Source organism: Typopeltis vanoorti, chromosome 22 (genome assembly GCF_054136105.1).
Source record: "Typopeltis vanoorti isolate ZY-2024b chromosome 22, IOZ_Tvanoo_1.0, whole genome shotgun sequence".
Lineage (NCBI taxonomy): Eukaryota > Metazoa > Arthropoda > Arachnida > Uropygi > Thelyphonidae > Typopeltis > Typopeltis vanoorti.
The window spans coordinates 24,557,567-24,580,347 of NC_143570.1; the positions used below are offsets into that span (position 1 = coordinate 24,557,567).

The following is a 22,781-nucleotide window of genomic DNA, read 5'->3' on the forward strand; positions in this document are numbered from 1 at the left end:
CTCATCAGAAGAGCAAAAACTAATTGTTATACCTTTGATTATCTACAGAAAGAACTTTTTACTATCCAACAACACATGAAACTCAATGGCTTTTCTGAAAAAAGTACTCAACATCTTTTCAATTCTTATAATCCTCCACAAAACAACAAAGTTTCAATACGTCGAGTGCCAATTCCTTATATCTCCGGTATTTCAGAACCTATCGCAAGAATTTTAAAGAAATATGATTTAACAACTACGTATTCACCTATTAACAAATTGTCTCCTCATTTTCCTTCTCCTAAAGACAAACACTCAACTTTATCTCTTCCTGAAGTTTATCAAATTCCGTGCAACTGTGATCTATCCTATTTTGGACAGACTGGACGTTCTCTTGAAAAAAGAATCCAAGAACATCAATCCTCCATTCTTCACAACAAACCTGAAAAGTCTGGATTGGCTCAACACAGGGGATTGAAACTGACCACATCATATTTTGGTCCAGGACTCGCCTCTTACATAGATCCCGTTATAGGTTCGAACGTTTGTTCAAGGAAAGCGTGGAGGCCTTGCTCCATCGTCCCAACCTGAATCGTAATGACTGTATATCTATATCAAAAATCTGGGAAAGTCTAATCAAGATTACTCATTCATTTTTTTTTTTTAAATCATGGCTCTACTTCAAAATATTCGGTTTCATACTTAGCGATATAACATCACGCGGCTTGTTCTATTTTAAACGATCTATTGTTAATATTCTAGCTTGTATTTTTTTATAAATGTTCTTGTAATACCACTGAGGATGGTCTGCTATTTCCAGACCGAAATATCTGGTTAATTAAATATCATTCTTGTGTTTACGTGCATTTATCATTCAGTCTTATGTCACAAGTATCCTTAAAAGAGCAAATGTGACAAGCTGTTAAATGTTTGGATTCTCCACGACAGTTTTTTTTTTTTTTTTGGGGGGGGGTGACTCAATTTTCCAGGGATTTTCCGGGTCGTTCTCAGTCGAGAACGACCTTGTATCTTCGTATGAGAACAAATAATCATTGCAATCTCTGGCAAATACCTAAACGAATATAGAAAGTTTAACAGAGAACGAACCAAGTAGCAAAACTCAGTGGGCAACTCGAGTACAATATAGTTATGCATAGGAAATGTTAAAGAAAATGAAATAACTTAAAACGCATGCAAAAATTTTTATGGTCAGTATAAAATCATTCAATATATTATGCTTTTAAAACGAAAGTTTTTTTTTAAAAAAAAAAAACATTATCAGAGAGTGCCTGCCTTCAACACTTGGATGCATTCTTCGTCACGGAGATTTGATTCGGTTTTGAATTCTTTAGGGTAATACGGAATGGAGACTTTGCTCATTTAACATTACTGCCTCACATTACCAATTCCGACCCTTCAAGCGAAGATAGGAATTTTTAATGTCAAATACGAGTTTTATGGATCGGCAACACTACTTCATTGCATACGAAATGGCAGATGCTAGCAGGAAGCATCGCAGAATTAAGGGGGGGGGGGGGAAGAGAGGAGAAGATTTGTAGTTAGTTTTTTTAATAAACATCTACTACACTTAACGGTTGATAAAATCCTCTGTTTACCCCAACTTTAGCCTCAAACTCATAACGCTGAGTATTTAAGCCCATATTCAGAGGCAGTAATCCGATTTACACTTTTCTCTGATTTATTGCTACTCTTGGTGATAAAGTGCAGTTGCTCACCCTCCAGGTGAAGAACTGACGACGCATATGGCATTCAATCCTGACATACTACTATCAAATAACGTCTTCCGCATTGGATCAGACATAGGCAGCTTAAGACGTCTGCGACAGGCACAAACCACCTGTTTCTACTCGGGTTCGGTTGCCAAGGATAATTTCTAAGGAAATAATGCAGTGGACTTTGACAGGTGCATGCAGATGTACACTACAGGACTGTAACAGAAGAAACAGCCAACCGAAAGAATGCCTCCAACCAGCACTTGTTGTGTCCATCCTTCTTTTGATGAAGATGTTGTTTTCGTAGTACACACATAAAATGAAGTAAATCTTCTTAGATTTGTTCCTCTTTTGCTCATGGAAACAGATCGCGCTTGTGAATCATACAAAGTTCAACATTTGAGTGAAAAACAACTAATATTTTCAAAAAAAACTAATTCTGACATTCTAGTTACAAGCACCAACATTTACTGAATAAGGACATTCCATGGCGAACATTTGTCATAATGAAACCCTGTTTTAGTTTTTTTTTTTCTAAACTGGTATGCAGTTATTACTAGGAGTTTACCTTTGATACAATCACAAATGATTTAATAGCTGCCATTATGTTCATAACCGTACAATACATGCATTAAAAAAAGGAAAAAAAAAACAAACCCGCTATGATTATTCTAGGAACTGAAGTCTGAAATTATTTACGAAGCAAACAAAAAGTTTTTATGCAAATATTTTTTTTGCGAGTTAAACAGTTTTGTCAATAGTACCACAACATAACTTTATGATAGTTGCTGGTATCATAATATCGTTATAATTAAAAGAAACACACGTATTAACCACAGTGAAAATTATTTAATTGTAAATGTTTCATCCTAAGTATCTTAGGACATCATCAGTACAATAGTTTTAAACAATAATAGGAATAACATACAGTTAGGGCGCATGATTACAATAGAATCTCATTAAACGTGTATAACGTGCTACAGTAGTACAAAAAAAAAAAGCTACAGTAGTACAAAAAAAAATTATTATTTTTTATTTTATTTTATTTTATTTTTTTGAGTCGAACAGCTGCTTATTTTAACTTACTTTTCGACTCAAATTTGGAGAAAAGACTAATGCAAGACTTCCCTGATCCAAATCACACTTTGCTTTAGGCTTACTAATTAAAATAAATATAAAAACGACGGAATGAGCACTAATCAAACAGAATATCGAAGGTGCTGCCCATCTGTACATCTGCTATATTACTTCTATTTTTTTTTTAATGGAAATATAAGGAATCGCTTACTAAAATTCCACACACTGAACACTCAATTCCCCTTTTAAACTTTCCCCAGAAAGAAATCAGAAGTTTTGTCCAAGTTGAGTACACCCAAAAGTCTCTTGAACACAAATCTTTAGAACAATACAACCGCAGCTATTCAAATGAAATGCGATCAAGTTCCTTCTTGCCTATCCACAGTACCAACATACTTATAAGTTGACCAACCTCTGATTAACCGGATCTTAATTAAAAAGAATCGAGCATTATAACATCATTGATTTAATATAGTTATAACCTTCAAGCTATCGAACTCCTTTTAAAAGTAAACGAGTTCAAGCAATGAAAATAGTCAAGACTTGCTAAATAATGAAAAATATCTTTTCGATTATAATGTTGCAAAAGCACATTTACAACAAGTCACAGATAACATTTTAACCAGCTGATCCCGTACAAAAAATTTCCCAAACCCCAAATCGGAAGCGCATTTAAGAGATATAGCAAACCTGAAGTCCTATAGACGTCGCTGCATTCTTGTTGTCATAGCTACAGTTAATAAAATAAGCAATAAAACAGTCGCATTCGAAACACAAATCTAAAAATTCTCACACCATGCTGATCGACTACTACTGATGTGTATATCCATTTTTCGATTTAAAAATACATTCTCCAATCCTCTCAAAAAAATTATTATGCCATAATTTCCTGAACATCGTATAATGAATATACCATTATACGATGTATAGGTGTATTCATTATACGACAGGTAATATTTATAGGTGGTCGAGTTTTTCTCCGTGGGCTACTGCATCAATATAATCAACAACAGTGTTCGCTACAAAAGCTATATACCAGGGGTGTCAATAACGTCGATCGCGATCTACGGGTAGATCGCATAATACTCTGGGGTCGATCGCAAATTTATTTTGTCTCAATTTTCAAAATAATATATAGATGAGTCCGAATACGATAAAGCAAATAAATAATATTAATCTATTTATCAAATAATAATCTATATTTGGTTCTATTTACAATTTACGTTAATTAAAAAATTAAAATAAATATTTTTTGTACAATAATTCTTAAAATATTTAAAAATATTTAAATTTCCCGCTATGAGACTTTTGTTGTGGAGTGTACTTGGAAGTGTATGCGCCCTCATAGACACGTCCACTTTGGTTTTTTGTTCACTTTGATGCACTGTACAAACTCGGTTGTTTGTTTTGTGCTAGTGCTCTGCTACAAGTTTAAAATTTGAAGTTTAAAGTGTTTTAATATAATTTAAAATTGTACCATCATGACTACTACGAAAAAAAAGCAAAGACATATCACTATCATCAAGAGTGGGGACATAATTATTTCTTTATTATGATCAAAGACAAATGTTATTTGATTTGCAATGGAAGTGTTTCTCTGCCGGGAAAAAAAAAAAAGCTGTTTTTTTTTGCTTCTACTTTTTATTTATTTATTAATTTATTAATAAATAAATAAAATAATATTAATTTATTTCGAATCTACTGACGCAGTTGACATCGCCCAAACTCGTTGCAGTGTAGAATAAGTAATGCTGGTTCATCAGGAAGTTCAAAATGAAATGTTTATTTTAATCAGTGTGGTCAAAAAACTGCAATATTCTTTTAAGCATTATAACTAATTAATATTACGATAATTATATAATAATATTATTTATTATTATATTGTAATAATAATAAATAATATTACGATCATTTTTTCTTTGTCTAAACATAAATTAGAAATCTTATACCTTATACTCCAATTTTGAAAGAGGTAGATCGCAGGTATATCTGTATGGACAATGTAGATCTTATGCAAACATTAATTGACACTCCTGCATACACTGAGCGGGTAACCAATTTATTAGGCACAACTTATTTGATCCATGAACTCCACCGATCAAACAGATACAGTAGCGAACAAATTAAGCCGAACACTCATATTTTAAAGAAAAAATTTTAATTTCGTAAGAAAATAAGTACTGAGATTAAACTCCAACTTTACCTAATAGTTTATATATGCTCCTCTGTTCTTAATAAGTTCATTAATTCACTTAGGCATAAATGAATTAATAAATTTTCTGTTTGGTTAATATCAGGAGAGTTACCTGGCCACTGAAGCAATTGGATGTTGTGATTTTTGAGGAACTCTTTCACTTTTTTGAAGTGTGGCATGGAGCGAGATCCTGTTGGAAGATGAGTTCATTGTCTTTCTGAATCTGTGGGATCACTCTTTTCTCGAATAGTTTTATATATTGGTCACTTTCAATCATACAGTGACCCTGGACCGTCATGTGTAAAACAACCCCAGATCATTTCAGCGGGTGTTTAGGAGCTTGTCGAAAGTGGGTGGGAGAAGTCCTCAACCACTGATTTGCGAACATGTATACTTTTGCCTACTGGAGCCTCTTTTTCTACATAGCCTTCGTCACAGTTGTTTCTTTTTTGGTCTGTGAGGTCCTCCCTGCTTCCAACAATCTTCGACGGCCTGTCATGTCAGAAACATTCATCCCACTAGCTACCAAATCTCTATGCAGACAATCTCGGATTCAATTTGCTTTTCCTAATTGTAGGAAATTAGGATCTTGAGTAAGTGTAGTTTTCTTTTCGCCTACATTTTCATTTTCTGTCAGGAGAAAACGTACCTGTCTTCCTAAACCTCTTTAAAATCGCATAACAGCACCCAAACCAACATCACACTCATTGGCAATTTGTGTTTTAGTCATGGATGTGTGCTGAGAAAGAGTACATATTTTTGCATTTTTGGAAATTATGGAGACAACTACCGTGTTTGAATAAAAACTTTAGTTTACTATTACTAAAATTTTACAATTCGACGTTTCGACCTTTATGTTAAGGTCATCTTCTGGAGCGTACAAATATACACAGGAAACAAGCTATACTACAATCATACTGGTTCGTTAAAGACACTGACTAACCGCTACCACAATTGTTGGCCTGACCTCTGGTGGAAAAAAAAAAAAAAAAAAAGTACATATTTTTGAACGTACCCAAAACATACCCAAATCTTCGTATATGTGTGTGCATGCGTGTGTGTGTGTGTGTGTGTGTGTGTGTGTGGTCAACAGCGCCATCTAAGTGAAGTGACTGAGAGCGATATAGTATACTAAACCTGTGAAGCATTACGGGCATTGTCACCATTGGAGTGCCAAAGTGACAGGGTCATATGAGGCTTTTCGTACACACACACTAGTCTCTACTGTGAAAATGGCTTACAAACTAGCAAACATCTCGCCAACAACCGTCTTTTCGTTAGAAGCAATTTATTTATGTGAGAGGCTAATGAAGAGCTATAATATTCATGCATTCTAACAGACGCATTACAATCTGTCACGTGAAAGAGTAATATAGCGATGGCCTGCAAAGTTGCGCATTGAAAAGCATCGGACTCTGACATGGAGCCACAGCCCATTTTATGTCGTTGCCAATCAGATGCAACCCTTAGTACCTTATGGTTTCATTTTGGTACCGATTACTTCTTGGATCTCAACCCACCTAAGTATCTACGAGATAAGGTGGAACCAGCTGTTCGAGACAGGTATCTGCAACTGGATGGCAGCGATCGAGTCTGCATAGGACAGCGTCCGTATAGAAATCTTTCAACACTTTTCGGGTATTCGAGTTCCGAGGAATTGAGACTGTTTTGAAAGCTCAAAGAAGTGCTGTTCGCTATCAGAAACTGGTTACTCACTGACCGTGAGCTACCTTCTATAAATCATTTCAGAACGGCGTGAGGACAGTTGATGCACGGTAGGCGAACGAACTTAAAGAGTTGAGTAGAGAGGGGATGAATCTATGTGTGCATCGTTATTGAATATACTATTCTCAATCTCAGCTTTAATTGCTATTTTTAATATCATTACCAGTATTACGAGGGAGGAGATGTATTTTGCAATAAACTGTATTATATATTTCTTTTAAATTTGGTTGCAAAATCACGGCAAGGCAAACAACAGCTGTCCTAATAATAAAATACCCTGTATTAAAAAAATGTCCAGCCTCCCATTTCTCCTTCACACACACACACACACACATAGTAATACACATATAAAACAAATAATACATTCACTAACTTGTAGTAGGTGAGATCCAAGCTCCTTGATAGCCCCTTCACGGGGATTTGGAGGAGGAGGACTGGAACCCCAACCATCGCCAAGACCTGCAATAAAATTAAGCAAATAAAAGTATATTGTTTACAATTTAAAATGCAACTCAGTTGCTACTTGACTTCTGTGATAAAGCTTGCAATGTGACATAGTTACTAATTACAATCAATATATCAGAAGAATTTATCTTAGTGTGAAATTATGGATGATATATTCTTGTTTTGAATGAGTTTCAATATCAAGGTTAAAAGATCTTTCTTCAACATTTCCCCTTAGCATTTACAAAAAAAATTTTAAAAAAAGTCAGCAGAGATGGTTGTCATGATGGATTTTATTTAATATTTCTCAAAAGAGATATAAGAGTTTTTGCTCCTATCTCAAGATGATACATTATCTAATATCAACATTAGCACTAGGGTGTTGGTTTATCAAGATACGCCATTTTGTAAAGTAGGTAAAAATGTTTCCACTTCATTTCATAAATTTGAAAACTTATGGATCCCCTCCTTGAAATAAAAATAATTAGAAAAAACTACGTGACAAGTGATTATCCGATAAACCAAAACACTTGCTTATTGTAGGACTGGTAAAAGACAAGTTTTAACTTTCATCGCAGGGTTCCCAGTTTATCCAGTCTGTTCATAAAGTCATGCGCAACATTAGAGTGTTATATAGGTTTTCAAACAGAACAAATTCGGGCTGCCACACTACACTGATATTACAGCTATTTCCTTCATTCTACGGATCTCTATAAAACATATTCTCTTTTGAAGAATATTGCACAATTTTTGATTTTCTCAAATTCTTTCCTTAGAGACACCAGTTATTCTGAATAAGTATGTTCAAAGCAAGAATTTAAGACAAACAAATACCCAGCGTAGGCAATAGGATTTCTAGGAAACAGCTGACCCAGTGTATCCTATTTCTTTTCCTCCCGTGTTCATAACATTTCTCTTCCGGGTTCAGTGTGCTTCGAAATCTATAATTTCTTTCATCAGAAAGAACAGAAAGTATATCCACAAATAAATGATGTACAAATTTCGAAGCTGTGTTTTTCACCATTCTTGTGATATTTGATATCATACTGGAATGTGCTATAAAGTTCTCTTTGAGACTGTTTTATTGCAATTTTGATAGGCTTACAGGGTTATAAAGAGTTAACGTTTCGTGCACATTCGTTATTTCCAGTAGTTAATTCCATTTCTATTGCTTCCCCCCCCCGTCTTCACATATGCAATAAATAATAATCCGTTGTACTTACAGGCCCTTAAGGTCCACGATCAACCAAGATTGGTTTTCGTAGTCATAATTTTAGGATAAGGTGATTAATCGGGCTTATGCCTAAATATATATTCTTGTGTATAAATTGCGTGCCTTCCTTCTCTTGGCCGAAATGAAAACTCGAGTTTCCGGGAGAGGACACTCTTTCACCTTCGTATGAGACTGGCTTATTCGCCTTCCACTTAAAAGCCCTTATAAAGGTTCTTAGACGGGGTTCGAACTCAGGTCTTACCAATCAAAGAGCTTTCGAAACCGATGGCGTACGTAGATTCTCTTCACATATACAGGACCTCATAATAAACGGGGAAAAATTAGAGGAAGAAGAGATATCATTAAAATAATTAATTAATACGAAATATAAAGATCCAAATGTGACCTCTTCTGAAGCTTACAAATAAAACCTATCGTCAAAAATAGCAGAGTTATTCATAGTCAGCTGCGTGTGTAACGTGCTGATCATATAAAAGAGAACCAATTACTGCGAGGGTGTCAGATAATTAAGAACTGTTGACAGAGACAGCGATTGTAAATATCAACTCTGTGTGTTCTTCTGACATCTCTACTTAATGATGTTTAACGACTTAATTATCGTTCTTCATTAACAAAGTTCACGAACCCATCTTTTCGTTCTCCTCTGTGCGAGGGTAATCTGCTGCAATGGGAGTGCATTTATCTCAGCAGTAGACAGGTAAGGCTTCGTTGGAGCACGTGATTAATCAGAATAAAAGAAAGAAAGAAAGAAAAAACTATTAGCTTTATTGAAATCAGGAACGTAAAAAGAAAGAGAGAGAGAGAGAGAGAAAGGGAAAAAAAAAAAAGAGATCGAAGCTCGCTCACAAAGGCGGTCCCAATAAACAGAGTTAGGTTTCCGCCCTGAAGATGTGGCAATCAATATTTTATTGGCTTCTAACATAAAACGACGAGTGTGGGGAGCGAGTTAATAAAGAAGACTTACACATGCCCTGACGGTCGCCGTTCACTTAAGCTTATCAACACGGACGCTATAGAAACTGGTCATAACCTTCTCGGGCAAGCGGCGGATATCGGTGGGGCGTCCGTAAACTCTCGATGGCAAAGTCTTTCTGGGTCGGCATTAACTCCAGTATTATTATACCGCCTCCCGGGTTTTAGAAGTAAGGGGGTTGAACTGGGGAGTGGGGGGGGGGGGTTGACAGTACCGAAACATAAGTACCCATTCCACAAACGCCTTGTCTGGATTCTGATACTGAGTGAGCGCGTTTCTGACGTCACGAGACCTTTATGACCTTCCACGCTACTGTTGCCATACCCGCCCGCCTGTTTGCTATCCTCCGGAATCGCGAGATTTCCACTGCCACTCAGTCCTGCCACTTCATCTCGTCCTGACACTGATCCTGAATTATAGTGTTTGTTCTCCGCGAGCTTGTCTTCCACCCCTGCGCTGCCAAAAGCAAGAGACGCCTGCTCGAGACCGAGGGTTTCATCGTGCTACGGCCGGTACCCAAAAACGGCGGAAACGCTGTGTCAACATGCGGACTCCGTATCAGTGACCGCCGGCAGATCAGACTGTGTATTGGACCACAGCTGCACAGTCTCTATCGCGTGCTTTAAGCTATCACCTATACGAAGACTAAACCTCGTCTTTATCGTACCCCGCAGAAGCCACAAGAACAAGATCAAGCCTTCTCCCATCCCCTTCCCACCTCCCCGTAAATCTGTAGAATCCACACCTCACTCCCTCTAGGTACCTGGTAAGGCTTGCTGAAAGACTCAGGATTATGGCCGATTTCGCTACGCAAGTGAATTATTGACCGTCCAGCAGAGAAGATATTCCATTTGTCTTGCCTTTTTTTAATGGTCTGCAGAACGACAGCTAATGTCCGCGTGTCGTCGTGGTTCCGATGATGAATGTACCACGACACTGGATGGCAGTTTGTATTGCATGTGTTCTGCCCAAACACTATACAAAGATTAGAATTCTTAGATTCAAACACGTCTGATCAGTTTACACTTTCTGTAAGAAGGGGGAGGAAGTGGACGAAGGATAATGCTGAAATGAGGGATTTCTTTAAAAGCTGCAGGTGGACAGACACAGAATTAACCCAATCAATAGTGTCTAAGCCAACAAATATTCTCAGCAACACTCCTATCATTATCCTTGTCTACGTGGCAGAATACGATGTATGAGTTATTCGCATTTCGTTTAGTAATGAATACTTAAAGCACCTTGACACAAACAGCTGTTCTCATTAGTACACACAAACGTGTAGGACAAATGTTGACCAATCAATAGGACTGTTTCTATAAATTAGTTCACTGCGTAATTGAAATAAATATAATAAAACGCAATAATTTTTACATGAATGTAGTACCACGTCTTTGTTCAATTTCATAGCGCTGGTGGGTATCTACCAAGCAGGTTTCGGGAAAGGCAAATTTACAACTGATCAAATGCATATAGAATTTTCGAGAATTGGAAATAAATATTAATCAGACTTTTGTTGATTGCCAACAAGATATGACCGTGTTAATTGGGAAAAGTATATGAGATTATGATATCCTTTGGAACACTTACAAGATTAACAATTGAAAATTTATACCTACAGGTTAAAATACAAAACGGTTTAACAAATCTGTTTCCAAATAACTCAAGGAGAAAGGAGATAATCTAACTCCAATACGTTTTAACTTAGCTTCGGAATGCATTGTGCAATCGATGCCAATAGATACTAAATGAACTCTAATAAACATTTTTTTTTTGTTCATTAATAAAAATTAATCAACAAAAAAGAAAAGTAATAATTAATATCAGGCAGAATTAGTTAATGATGTGCGAAAATTTGTAACCTGGCATTAAGATAATTTAAATATTTAGGAGTAATGAATTATAAAGAACTCACAATATCTAGTTTAGTCATGTTCAAAAAGTTGCAATGGGCAGGACATGTTTTTCGTGGAAAATGACAATATTCTTATGACTTAAAATTCTTGGTAAAAGACCAAGAGGAAAACCAAGAATAACATGGATAAATAACATTAGTCAATATAGCAACATCACATTGCAATGTCCAAACTGAAGAAGTAAGAATTTGGACAGACAAGATTGGAAGCAACAAATCCAGGAGGTAGAAGTATATGAGCACCTTGTGCTCATATACTTCTACCTCCTGCAGTTCGGTTTGATATATACTGCAGTTCAGTTTGAACTGCAGAGCCACAGGGGGAAGAAGAAGTTACATCTAATAAAAGAGGTACGATTTCTAATTTTTAATATAAAATTAGATGCTATATATCTACCCTATAGATATAAAATTATAAGCCTTTTTATGTAACATTTTTGTGTCACGTTTTTTGTCAAGTTATTTGAAACGTTTTGAAACTCAGGGGCTACCCTGAGTGTCGAGTCATCAGAATTCAAGGAGAACCGGCCTACCAGTCCGCAACTCGGGGGGGGGGGGGGCGTTGAGCGCTGCAGGCGCCAGGGGGGAACCCCTTTCGAGTCTTCAAAATTCGAGTCATCAGAATTGAAGGAGAACCGGCCTACCAGTCGGGAACTCGGGGAGGAGGCTCCGTAGGCGTCAGGGGGGGGGGGAGGAGCCCCCTAGTAGTTATATAAAATCGTAATAATTAGCATCTTGTGTCCAATTGACGGAGAGGCTTCCTGGATTGTGTAATACCATGCTTCAACGATACGAAAAAAAAAACATTATTTTTAAGAACGTTAAGTTTTATTTTGATTATGACATGTTAAATTTTTGAGGGTCCCATAAATACTAATTTTCATGAGCTTCAATCCCCAGCATCTTCCCCAAATACAAACTTACATTAGCCTGGAAAAACGATTGAATGTTATAAATGATATTTTGCCTAATTAGTGAAATATTTAAGAGATGAGCTTGGGCTGTCTGTTAATTAGCTATTCAGCATTGTCATGGATGTCAAGGACGGGAGGAAAGTTTGATATCCAAGCTGAGTTAGAAGTCCCATACAACAGTGGCAGAATTTTTTTGTTCCAAAGAAACCAGTTTATCCCCCCCCCCCCAAAAAAAAGAAGGGAAAAGAAAAATAGGATGGATTTCTCCATCCTATTTTTCAAAGTTGTGAAAATTTAATAATGCAGCTGAATGACTATTGGTCTACTCATGTCGATGAGTCGAGCATTCTCGTTAAAAAATGAATTTTCGTATGATCCTTCACATTCTGCCAGAACTATAAATGACAGTTTATAGTTCTGGCGGATAAATAAATAAATAAAATGTATCGCCATTTTCAATAGCTTAATCGCATTTGCCTTCGCAAACAACCTAACAATTTAAAAGATGAAACATCACAAATTGGATCAAATTCGTTCCACATGATCTTTAAGATTGCTCTCCTTTCTTCTGTTCTTTCTTCTTCTTCTTCTATCCTCCTTTCTTTTTCGCTCTTTAAATTGATCTACTTTCTTAAATTTATTTCTCTTTCTTGTAAGGAGCGCCACTATGATTTTGACACAAAATAGTTTTTTGTGTCGAAAAGTGATTATCATAGCGATGTCTGTTGGATCCACTATTGGACACCGTCATCTAAAACTACCGTAAATCGTTCAATTAGTTATTATTAATTGCGCGACCAGTTTACAAATGACATTCCAATAATCCATTTCATTTTTTCCCCTTTTCTGTGGAGACCAACACCGAAATTTATTAGTAGTGTTAATGCCAAGCTTAATGGTCTCTTTTAATTGCTTGTGTCACTTGTTCTGTAAGACAAAGAGGGTGTGTACGTCAAGGGGCGGTGATAGAGTAATAAATCAGACAAGAGACAAGCACCTGGTTGTTGAATGGACCAGGAGCGAAAGGGAAGGGAGAGAGAAACGATCCCTAAATATTTTCTCAGATGTCAAGCAAATGTCTCCATTGGGAGAGAAACTGACTAATGTGGCCTGCAGCTGGCAGACATCGTCCCTCACCTTTGGTATGTCGGCAGGCAGTTGTTGCTGTTGCACGTGTGTGAAGACATTATACAGCTAGACATTTGTGAGAGACTATTACTAAAAAATGAAACTGAATACCAAAAAAAAAAAAGTGGTGTAGATCGCCGAACATTTGGCATTACTAATGGGTGAATGTAGATGAATTCATATGATGTGTTCGTACCGATTTATGGAATTTTGGGAGAGAAAAGGACTCGTCTTCATAATCCAGTTTTATTCAAATCCTACATGATCTGAACATACATATATATACATGCCGATGTTTCCCACAATTGAGTATCACAGTTTCAAGTAGTGGCTGAAAGAATACAATAATTCTTCAAGAAATATATATACTGATAACTAAGAGCTGAAATGAGATTGTTAAAATACATGATTCGTATATATTTTGTTAATAGTATCTGAAAGAGAGTGAAAGAGAGAAAGAAATTCCTAAAAATCTCCAAATGTGAATGAACAGTTTAAAAATAATGAAAGAGAAATATCACCATCTTTCATTCTCTTTTAGTTCTGTGTCAAGAATAACGTAAGCCAACTCCTACAGTAATATCACTTATGCCTGATGAGGGTATTGTGATCCACTCTACATTGCATCTCGATATAACCAAATATAATATAAATAGGGCGAATTTCACCCTATTTATATAAAATTCAAGAGATGCTGTATTGCTTTTCGAATCATATCATCAACATTATTATTTTTTTTTATAATAAATGCACGAATTCTTAAGTCAACGTAACTAATATGACTAAAAGCATAAAAAAAATTGCCTTTAAATTAATTTATTTGTCTCGGACAAACATGAATGCTTAGATACAAGGGACATCAAAGTGTCTGCTTAAAGTTTTATTATTTATTTATTTTTAATGTAACAGTGTCAGAGAGGCTGGGAAATCGATGGCACATACCATGTGTAAATTTTAGACAGAGGTTTGAGGTAGAGAAGGGAATGAAGAACAAGGTTTAATTAGTTGAACTATATAGTATACGGATGATAATTAAATGCTTTTAAATGTTTTTATAGATTTTTTAGGAAAAATGGATGCGAGTTCAGCAATGTCCATGAAAACATTTACAGACAAGACACCAAGAAGAAAATGATAAGTCTTGTGAGAGTAGACTGAGTTAGTGAATGGCAATTGTCAATCAGACAATTTGCCTTTTTTCCCGAAAGGGTAAGAGATTTTAAGAAAAATATCTGATGATCTGATGCTAAATTCCATTAAGGCGGATTTGAAGTTTCTGTATAGTAAATAGTTACCCGGGAATGAAAGAAAGAAGTAGATCCGTGTGTATTCACGGGGCCGGTTTGCCTTTTTTGGGGGACGAAAAACCCGAGTTTCTGGGTGAACCCCCCCCCCATGAGACCGGCTAACTCACCTTTCGTCGAAAGAGACCAGATAAAGGTTCCTCACGGTCATGGACGGGAATCGAACCCAGGTCTTTGAAACCAAAGGGCTTCGTCTATACCGACTGAGCTACCGAGGCTCACTGTTAGAGGTAATAAGAGGCGAAGAAATTTTTTTTTCAAGAAACAAGAAAAATAGTCATATAAGTAGTACAATTCTAAATTGCAAGACGCATTTTACACTATGTGATCAAAAATATCCAGACGCCTGCTCTCACTTGAATAGGAAAGACATTCATGTGGAGCTGGTCCACCCTTTGCTGCTATAACAGCCTTCAATTTTCTGGAAAGACTTTCCACTGGATTTTGGTACGTTAATTAATTTGGTGTGTCCGTGCGGTTAGCCGAGTGGCTATGCGCTTCGCAACCATATGCCTGGGGAAGGCGTGTCCTAGGTTCGATTTTCCTTCCTCAGCCATAGGCAAGTTAGCCGGTCTTGGGCGTGGACAGTAGGGTTTTCTCCCCAGTTTATCTGGGGTTTTTCATCCCGCAAACCGGTCCCGTGAACACACAGGCTACAGTCATAGGACACACCGGGAGGCATAGGGTTAGCTACCTTATCCTCGGGACGGGTACGGTTAGAAGAGCTAAGGATAGCTCCGTAACAGGCCACTAGGCCTAATACGTGAAGGGAAGAATTAATTTGGTATATTTTGGTGCGTGTACATTTGGTAACAGTTAATTCTCTTTCATTCTTCTATAAGAGCATTAATGAGGTGGGTCACTGATGTCAAGTGATTCGTCCGGACATCAGTGACCGACTCGTAATTGACATTACAATTCATCCCAAGGTGTTCGATGAGGTTGAGAGCAGTCAAGTTCTTCAACATTCATCTCATCATGCCATTTCTCCACGTCACTTTGTGGACGAGGTATTGTCCTGTTGATACAGGAAAAGGCCTTCACCGAACTGATGTAAAGTCGGAAGGCCAGAATTATAGGCCACAACATGAAGATTCCCAGTTACTGGAACTGGAGGGGGGGGGTCAGCCCGATGCATGAAGAACATCCCCCAGACCATGATACCTTCTCGACTAAACTTCACACTTGGCACAACGCATTCTCCTGTCGTAGGCCAAACCCAGACCCGTTTATCGGACTGCTAGATGAGGAAGCATGATTCATCACTCCAGAGAATGAGTATCCACTGCCCCAGAATTCAATGGCGGCTTGCTTTACACCACTATATGCCTTGCTGATGTCATGCTTATGTGCGTCTGCATGGCATTCCCATGTTTTTCAATTCCGGACGAATAGTCGTGGTGATAGCATTGCTTGCAGAGGCATTTCGAAACTAGGTAGTATTAAACCCAGGACATGCGAATTTTGCGCGCCACGCATTTCAGCCCTTGGAGCCCCCCCCCCTCTGTGATTTTATTAGGCCTATCAGTCGCGATTGTGCTACCGTTGCTCCTGGGTGTTTCCACTTTACAATAGTCACTTGATAGGGTAGCTGCAGCAGGACAGAAAATTTCCGAGCTGAGTTGTTATAAAGGTAGCATCTTATAATAGTGCTCGTCAAAAGTCATTGAGCTCCTTACGGTCTATTTTACTGTTAATGTAAAATAGACCGTAATCTGGTTTGTCATTCTTCATACATGGTCTATGAAGAATGACAAACCAGCCTTCCATTTATACCTGTATGAACCATCCTTGTGATGTATATAGCTATATCCACCACTACTACTATAAAGGGGTGTCCGGATATTTTTGATCAGGCAGTGTAGATGCACTGAAGTTAATTATCTACATCTGGACGATGGCAAAAAAAAGTTAAAAGGTTCACTAATTGATGTAGAAGATCCGCGCGGACCTTCTACATGAATTATTGTAATCATGGTTGCGGAGCGCGGTTAGTGGTTACACGCTCCGCAACCATGTGTCTGGGAAAGGAGTGTCCTGCGTTCGATTCTCGTCGCTGACGTGAGGAGCTAAGGATCTTTCTCAGACATAGCTAAGTTAGGCGGTCTTGGACGTGGACTGCAGGGTTTTTCTCTCCAGTTTATTTGGGGAGTTTTCCTCCCGCAAAGCAGGTAAAGCAATCTTAAGAACACAACGCTTCACAGACAATTACACACGGTTGAGCGTGGGGGTAACGACTTCCCCTCGTAGTGAAACCCAAAAATGGGAGGCCAAGGCCCTACATAAGGCTGTAGTGCCAGAGAAGAAGAATTGATGTAAAAAGAAAAAGAGTGAAAGAACAAAACCCTGGGAAGGTCTTTCATTGATCGCAAAATTGCAATTAGAAGATCATTCGGCATACCATGAATAGTGGCGGAAGAGAGAGAGAGAGAGAGAGAGAGAGAGAGAAATAAACAAACAAAACACAACAATAACAACAACAAAAAATTAGTCCCAATTGCAAAAGCAGGTGCGTGTATTGGGGGGGGGGGGGAACTAAGAGTCCAATAACTTGGAAATATGAAGAGCAGTAGCTTGAGTTTCTTTGAACTTCTCAATGGCTCCACAGATGATGACGTGATCAAATAGGGATCCTAATCTCTGAGGGTCAAGAAGCAGAATTCTATACTGGTAGTTGTTGATTAAATCATAGGCCGCCGATTGGTAGAGAAGTTGATTGCTGATGGAATTTTCCCTTATTTTTAAAAAGGACTGAAGTGAAAACAAATTGACGTTAGTTAATGGTGAGGACCTAATTTTCTTTTAAGGAAGGAACATCATTTGTTTACTTCCAATCGATAGGACAGAGGTCCGCAAAAGAAGAGCTGACGAAGAAGAAAAAACAAGATGGGGAGATGGGGATTCTAGTTGTACTGAAATCCAAGTTTTGAGCACAACTAGAAAAGAGAAAGAGTTGGTATCAGAAAGTTATTTTAATACTAGCTACTGAAGATTGAGAGTCTCTGTACCTCAGTCGGTTTCGAGACAATGCCTTTTGTTTAGAAAGACCTGGGTTCGAATCCACTCTAGGAGGCGAAGAATCTTTATCAAGGTTTTTCATCTGCAGGTGAGTTAGCCGGTCTGATACGGTGGTGGCAGGGGTTTTTCTCCTGAAACTAGTTTTTTTTTATTATTATTATTATCCAGTAAAACAGAAGAACCGATATATGTAATATACAGACATGAGAGACTATAGGAATAATGATTAGCCACTCTATTCTGAAGGACTAGGTTTGGAAAGCTAGTAACGCTTAAACGTAAAACTGTTAGACTGAAGATTACTTTGATGCGAAAGCATCCTGAGCCCTGTTTTTATTTTTAGGCTCTGAGCGCATTGTTTTTTATGGCTTTTTTAGCATGATTGTGAAGTATGGAGTGCACTGGAGAACAATACCAATGCATTCCAGACATCAGCAAAAGAATTCGAAAGAATGGAACTAGGAAATTTTTGATCCAAATAAGATTAACTAGTCTGTCTTTGATTAAACATTCACTGTCATGTAACATTTGATTTCAGAAAGCAGAGTAATTCAGGCCTTTGATTGTTGTTACTTTTGCAGGAGAGACCCTACTCCACTATCTCCTTTTGAGACTGGACAATGTCCTTCAGCCTAAAAGGCCCTTATAAGGCTATAAAGATGGATAGAACTGTTGTTGTTGTTTGATTTTTATTATTTTTGTTTTTTGGAAAAGGAGGATGTTATGCACAGAGAGATTATATTTTGTATGTTTGAAGTGTTAGCATAAGATCGAAACTCGAGTTCTGCTAGAGATGTTGTCAAGAAGAGCTGCTTCGAAAGTGAATTAGCTTGAGAAAAGTGGAGAACATACAAAAGCAAATCTAATGCATATTGATTGAGGAAAGAATGAACATTAAAAATATAAAGAAGGACCCTCACGGCAGCTTATATAGCTATAGCAGTTTTAGAACTTTATCAAATTTGTTTATGTGTAATTTCCCAAGTGAGCTAACAGGTTTTATGTTTTCAGAGGCTGCTTAGGTTTTATTTCTACAAATTCACCACTGGGTAATTAGCTCACTGTAGCTGATTGCTAATGAACTACTTCTGATGAGATGTATCATGAATCTTTTCTTTTTAAACTTGATCAGTACGCATGACGTAATTTCAACGGTATTGGCCGGAAATGTTTCTTAATAAGGTTTTTGACTATCATGGCTTGCACCTTGCTTTTTCTTTGAAAATAACCATTATGAGAAAAGTATTTATCCCATGATTCACCGTTTTCTCATTACTAAAAGGATCGTCTAAGATGATAAACCCATCTTTGAAGATCTTTCACAAGGATGCGGGAAGGTTTTTCATCTCTGTATGAAACCACAGTACTGATCTCAACTTAACAGAATACCTTGGGGATGAAGTGGAATGTTGAGTGTGTGTGGGTGTGGGGGTGGGCCAGGTCAGTGTGTCCAGCAACCTTCTATAGAATGGTGATCACTTTTAAAGAAGGAATGGTCCAAAATTCCTGACTCATGTTATCATCAAATGATGGAGAATATATCCAGAAAAGTGTGATCAAGGCCACAGAGGCCCCATAGTTTAGTGTACGCAGGCTTGTCTGAAATTATTGCTCCAATACTTACTTCGTCATAGTTTGTGTGGGGAATATGGATCTCTCTCTCTCTCTCTCTCTCTTTCCATCACACATACACACAGCAGAGAAAAAGAGATCAACGGAATAAAACTGGAAGTCCATTTGCTGAAAAGATCTCAAACAGACAAGGCGACAGTCAATCATTTATTTAAGCTGTCCTGCCCAATGATCGTACTGAATTTTAATCTCTGATTGTTATGAATTGTAATTAGATATTAGAGTATGAAATTTGAACGACACCTCCAAAATATACTGTGGCTCAACAATAATGTCTACTAGCCTGTGTGGTGTGTAGTGGTTGGAATAGACTTTTATTCAGTATACGAAATATCTGCACATTGAAGAAATCCAGACTTTAAAAATTACAAAATCACAGTATGGACTCGCTTCTTACTGTTCAGATTACGCTAAAGTAAAGACTTCATGATGATGCAGTGAGGAAACTTTTCTACAAAGAATCATTATAATAATAAATCTCAAATTCCCAGGATGGACAAAAGGTAATTCTGATAATATATTTGGGAATATTGAACAGTAGTCCTGGTAACAGCCGGAAATGAACTAATGACAGTGATCAATGGTAAATCTGCACACATGACCATCGTCTGAAACAAAGACGCATTTACCATAATTAATGTATCTTTGCATTATTCTACAAATGGAAGAGGGGAGGGGTAATACTTGAACCTTGCCTCGAGCGTATTAACACCTTGTTCCGCCCTTGACACCGAACGTTCCTCATCCAGGATTGTTCGTTTGATTGAGAAGTTCCACCTATTAAAAGATCATGCTCTTAAGTATTGTGCTGGAATGGATCGTCCTGAAGAGGATATCTGATAATAAAAATATATAGAGGAAAGTTGAGAAATGTCTAATGACAGTGATCAATGGTAAATTTGCACATGGCCTTCTCAGATATCGTAACAGATAGACAAGTACTTTTTTGCGTGTGAAACCCACCCATTTAAGGTTATAAATTTATAGCACATTAGTCCTATGGGTGAAGTATTAATCTGATAATCTGGAAACCCTGTTATAGATATCAAAGAGGATGGTATTTCAAGCAACTTTAGGCCTCCAATAAACAAGGTAGTTGTTTTACACCAGCGAAGTTGTTACACCTGGTTTTTCTTTCAAAAACAGCAGTGATGTTCCAAATGCTGCAAAATACGACAATGCATTATTCAAATTTCGAGTGTTCTAAACTGCTTCATTTGACTTCAGTTTCTTCCCAAAGCATTGTGTTGCTTTGTAGCCTAAAATATTCTCAACATAAATGAAACATGATCTTTAATCAAGACAAACAAAATAAATAAATACAAAGAAGAAAAAAATAATATAAATGAAATGCATAACCTCCCTATCGATTGTGACACGCCACCATTCATTTTACTTCCTATGTATAAATGTAAAAAAGTTGCAAATCTCCACAAATACGCCTTCCACGAAGATTTTTAGCGTTTGTTCTGTCGCGTGCGCTAATGAGATAAAGACTGTGATTCGACGGATATGTCAAAGAAAAATCCTTAACAATGAGGTGGGTGATGCGGGGAACGTTGGGGGGGGGGTAAGGAAGGGTCGAGGGAAGATCCACGGTACGGGATCGCAATGCTCCACCTATCCACACCATTGTTTCAGAAAGATGTTAGGGACCAAACGACGGAAAAGCACTCAGAAACGCTCTCTGATTGAAGCGCCACTTTACAACAATCTGGTAACGAGCTGTAGGAGTTTGCTCTCCGGAAATTTGAATCGATACCACTTCAGCTCCGTCAGCTACGGGTACTTAGGGATCATTTGTGCTGCGAATAAATGCTTGTTAAACACGTTTCTCCTGTCCGCGATAGTCGAGGTTCTGACAAAGAGTGCAGACTAGACGCTGAGCTACGGCTATCCTTTCCCTTCCCCCCTACTATCACCCCCAAGGGGAAGAAAACGATGATCTTCCCCTTTTCCTTTTAATAACGGGCGGAGCAAGGCTTTAGCGTCCAATCTCGTTACAGTTGTTCTGGCTTAGTGAGCAGCGGGAGAAAAGATTTATTTTTGGCTGGATCTGTTTCTACGTAAATGTACGGCCCCTTCTTTGAATCTTCGCAACAAAATGTGAAAAATCACAGTTATAATGAAAGACCAAGTGCAAGTAATGAAGTGGATAATGTGTCTTTGTTGTGAACTATTAACATTTCTCACGCGTTGTGGAAACCTATGTACTGTTTTCGCACGTTCTTGATAGTTCAAGATTGGCACTTGAAGTCATTAAAAGGACACAAAATATTGTTCACAAAACAAATTAATCTCTCTGTGTTAAGACAAACTGGGATCCGTTTCAAGCATTCAAACGTTTAATCGAAGTACAACGAGTGCAGATTATACTGTTTTGCTTTTATATAGATTCCTAAATCAATATCGATCCGGATTTTTCCAATTTGCAAAAAGATTTTCGCTGAAGGATAATGTCTAACAATAGCTTCTCTCTTATGATTAACGTTAATTGCCATGATTGTGACATGCTGGCATTAGCTTGTCGAAAATAAAAGAATTACTTAAAGAAATTGAAAGATTGTTTATATTATAATACAAATAAATTATAAAACAGCATCGGGGAAAAGGCATAAGACAGATATTGAAAGCTATTGAGTATGGGAGACAAATTCTCGTAAATTGTTTCAAGAATGTTCTATACAATTCTGAAGATTTAGTTTGCCGAAATATTTTAATCAGAAATGATCACTTCGGATCAACTGACCCAACTCTTTTGATGTCTTTCAAGAGCGATACATGCAAGAAACGTCAAAACTGTTATGGTAGCTCAAAAAGAGCAATACTGTAACAATACCGTAACAAAAATGTAACAGTAGCTTTAAGCTATTTTTAACTGGAGATTTAATCTTTTTTTTTTCCGGAAAACTTCGACTTACGACTTAATTTTGTTTGGTTGAGATTGGATAAAAATAATGAACGTCGTATAAAAGCCTCTGTTTTACGTGCATGGCGATATGTTTAGCTACAGACCTCACATTTTCCAGTAACGGTCATTAATTGTTTATAATCATATTTAAATTAATTATGTATTGGTTTGTAGGTCCACGTTGAACTCACTCTGATGATACTAGTTAAAATTACTAGGAAAATAAGGATCGCTTATCTTTATTTGGATATCACCGGCAACCATACAAGAGTTCTCGAAGAAAGTGTAAGTTAACTTGGTAGGTGTCGCGCATCAGTTAGAGTAACGATTCAAAATGGAGCAAAGAGAACTTATGATTTAAATGTTTTCATTTTCTATATGCAACTAGTGTAGTAAAGAATTCTGTTTAATAATTGCACCAAACAAATACAATCATTTAAACAGAAAACAGAAATTAATAGAGAAAACGACTATTACAATGTAGCTCAGTAGTTTTCAAATTACGTATCTCGAAGTCCCGAAAATGTTGTCGATTTGAATGGCTTTCCCTCACTTCAAACGTAGTTAAATGTTCATTCCACATTTACTGAAGACTTCGAA

The 22,781-nt window shown here is 37.3% G+C and overlaps 1 protein-coding gene across 2 annotated transcripts in view; it reads right to left on the minus strand.

Annotated features, from left to right (window-relative positions):
• The window catches only part of sim (bHLH transcription factor single-minded), a 79,009-nt gene that overhangs the window by 30,878 nt on the left and 25,350 nt on the right, over nucleotides 1–22,781 (minus strand). For both annotated transcript variants that reach the window (XM_090412104.1, XM_090412103.1), the window contains exon 2: nucleotides 7,082–7,167. In XM_090412104.1, coding sequence (XP_090268230.1) covers nucleotides 7,082–7,167 — 86 coding nt within the window. The remainder of the gene's footprint in view (nucleotides 1–7,081; nucleotides 7,168–22,781) is intronic.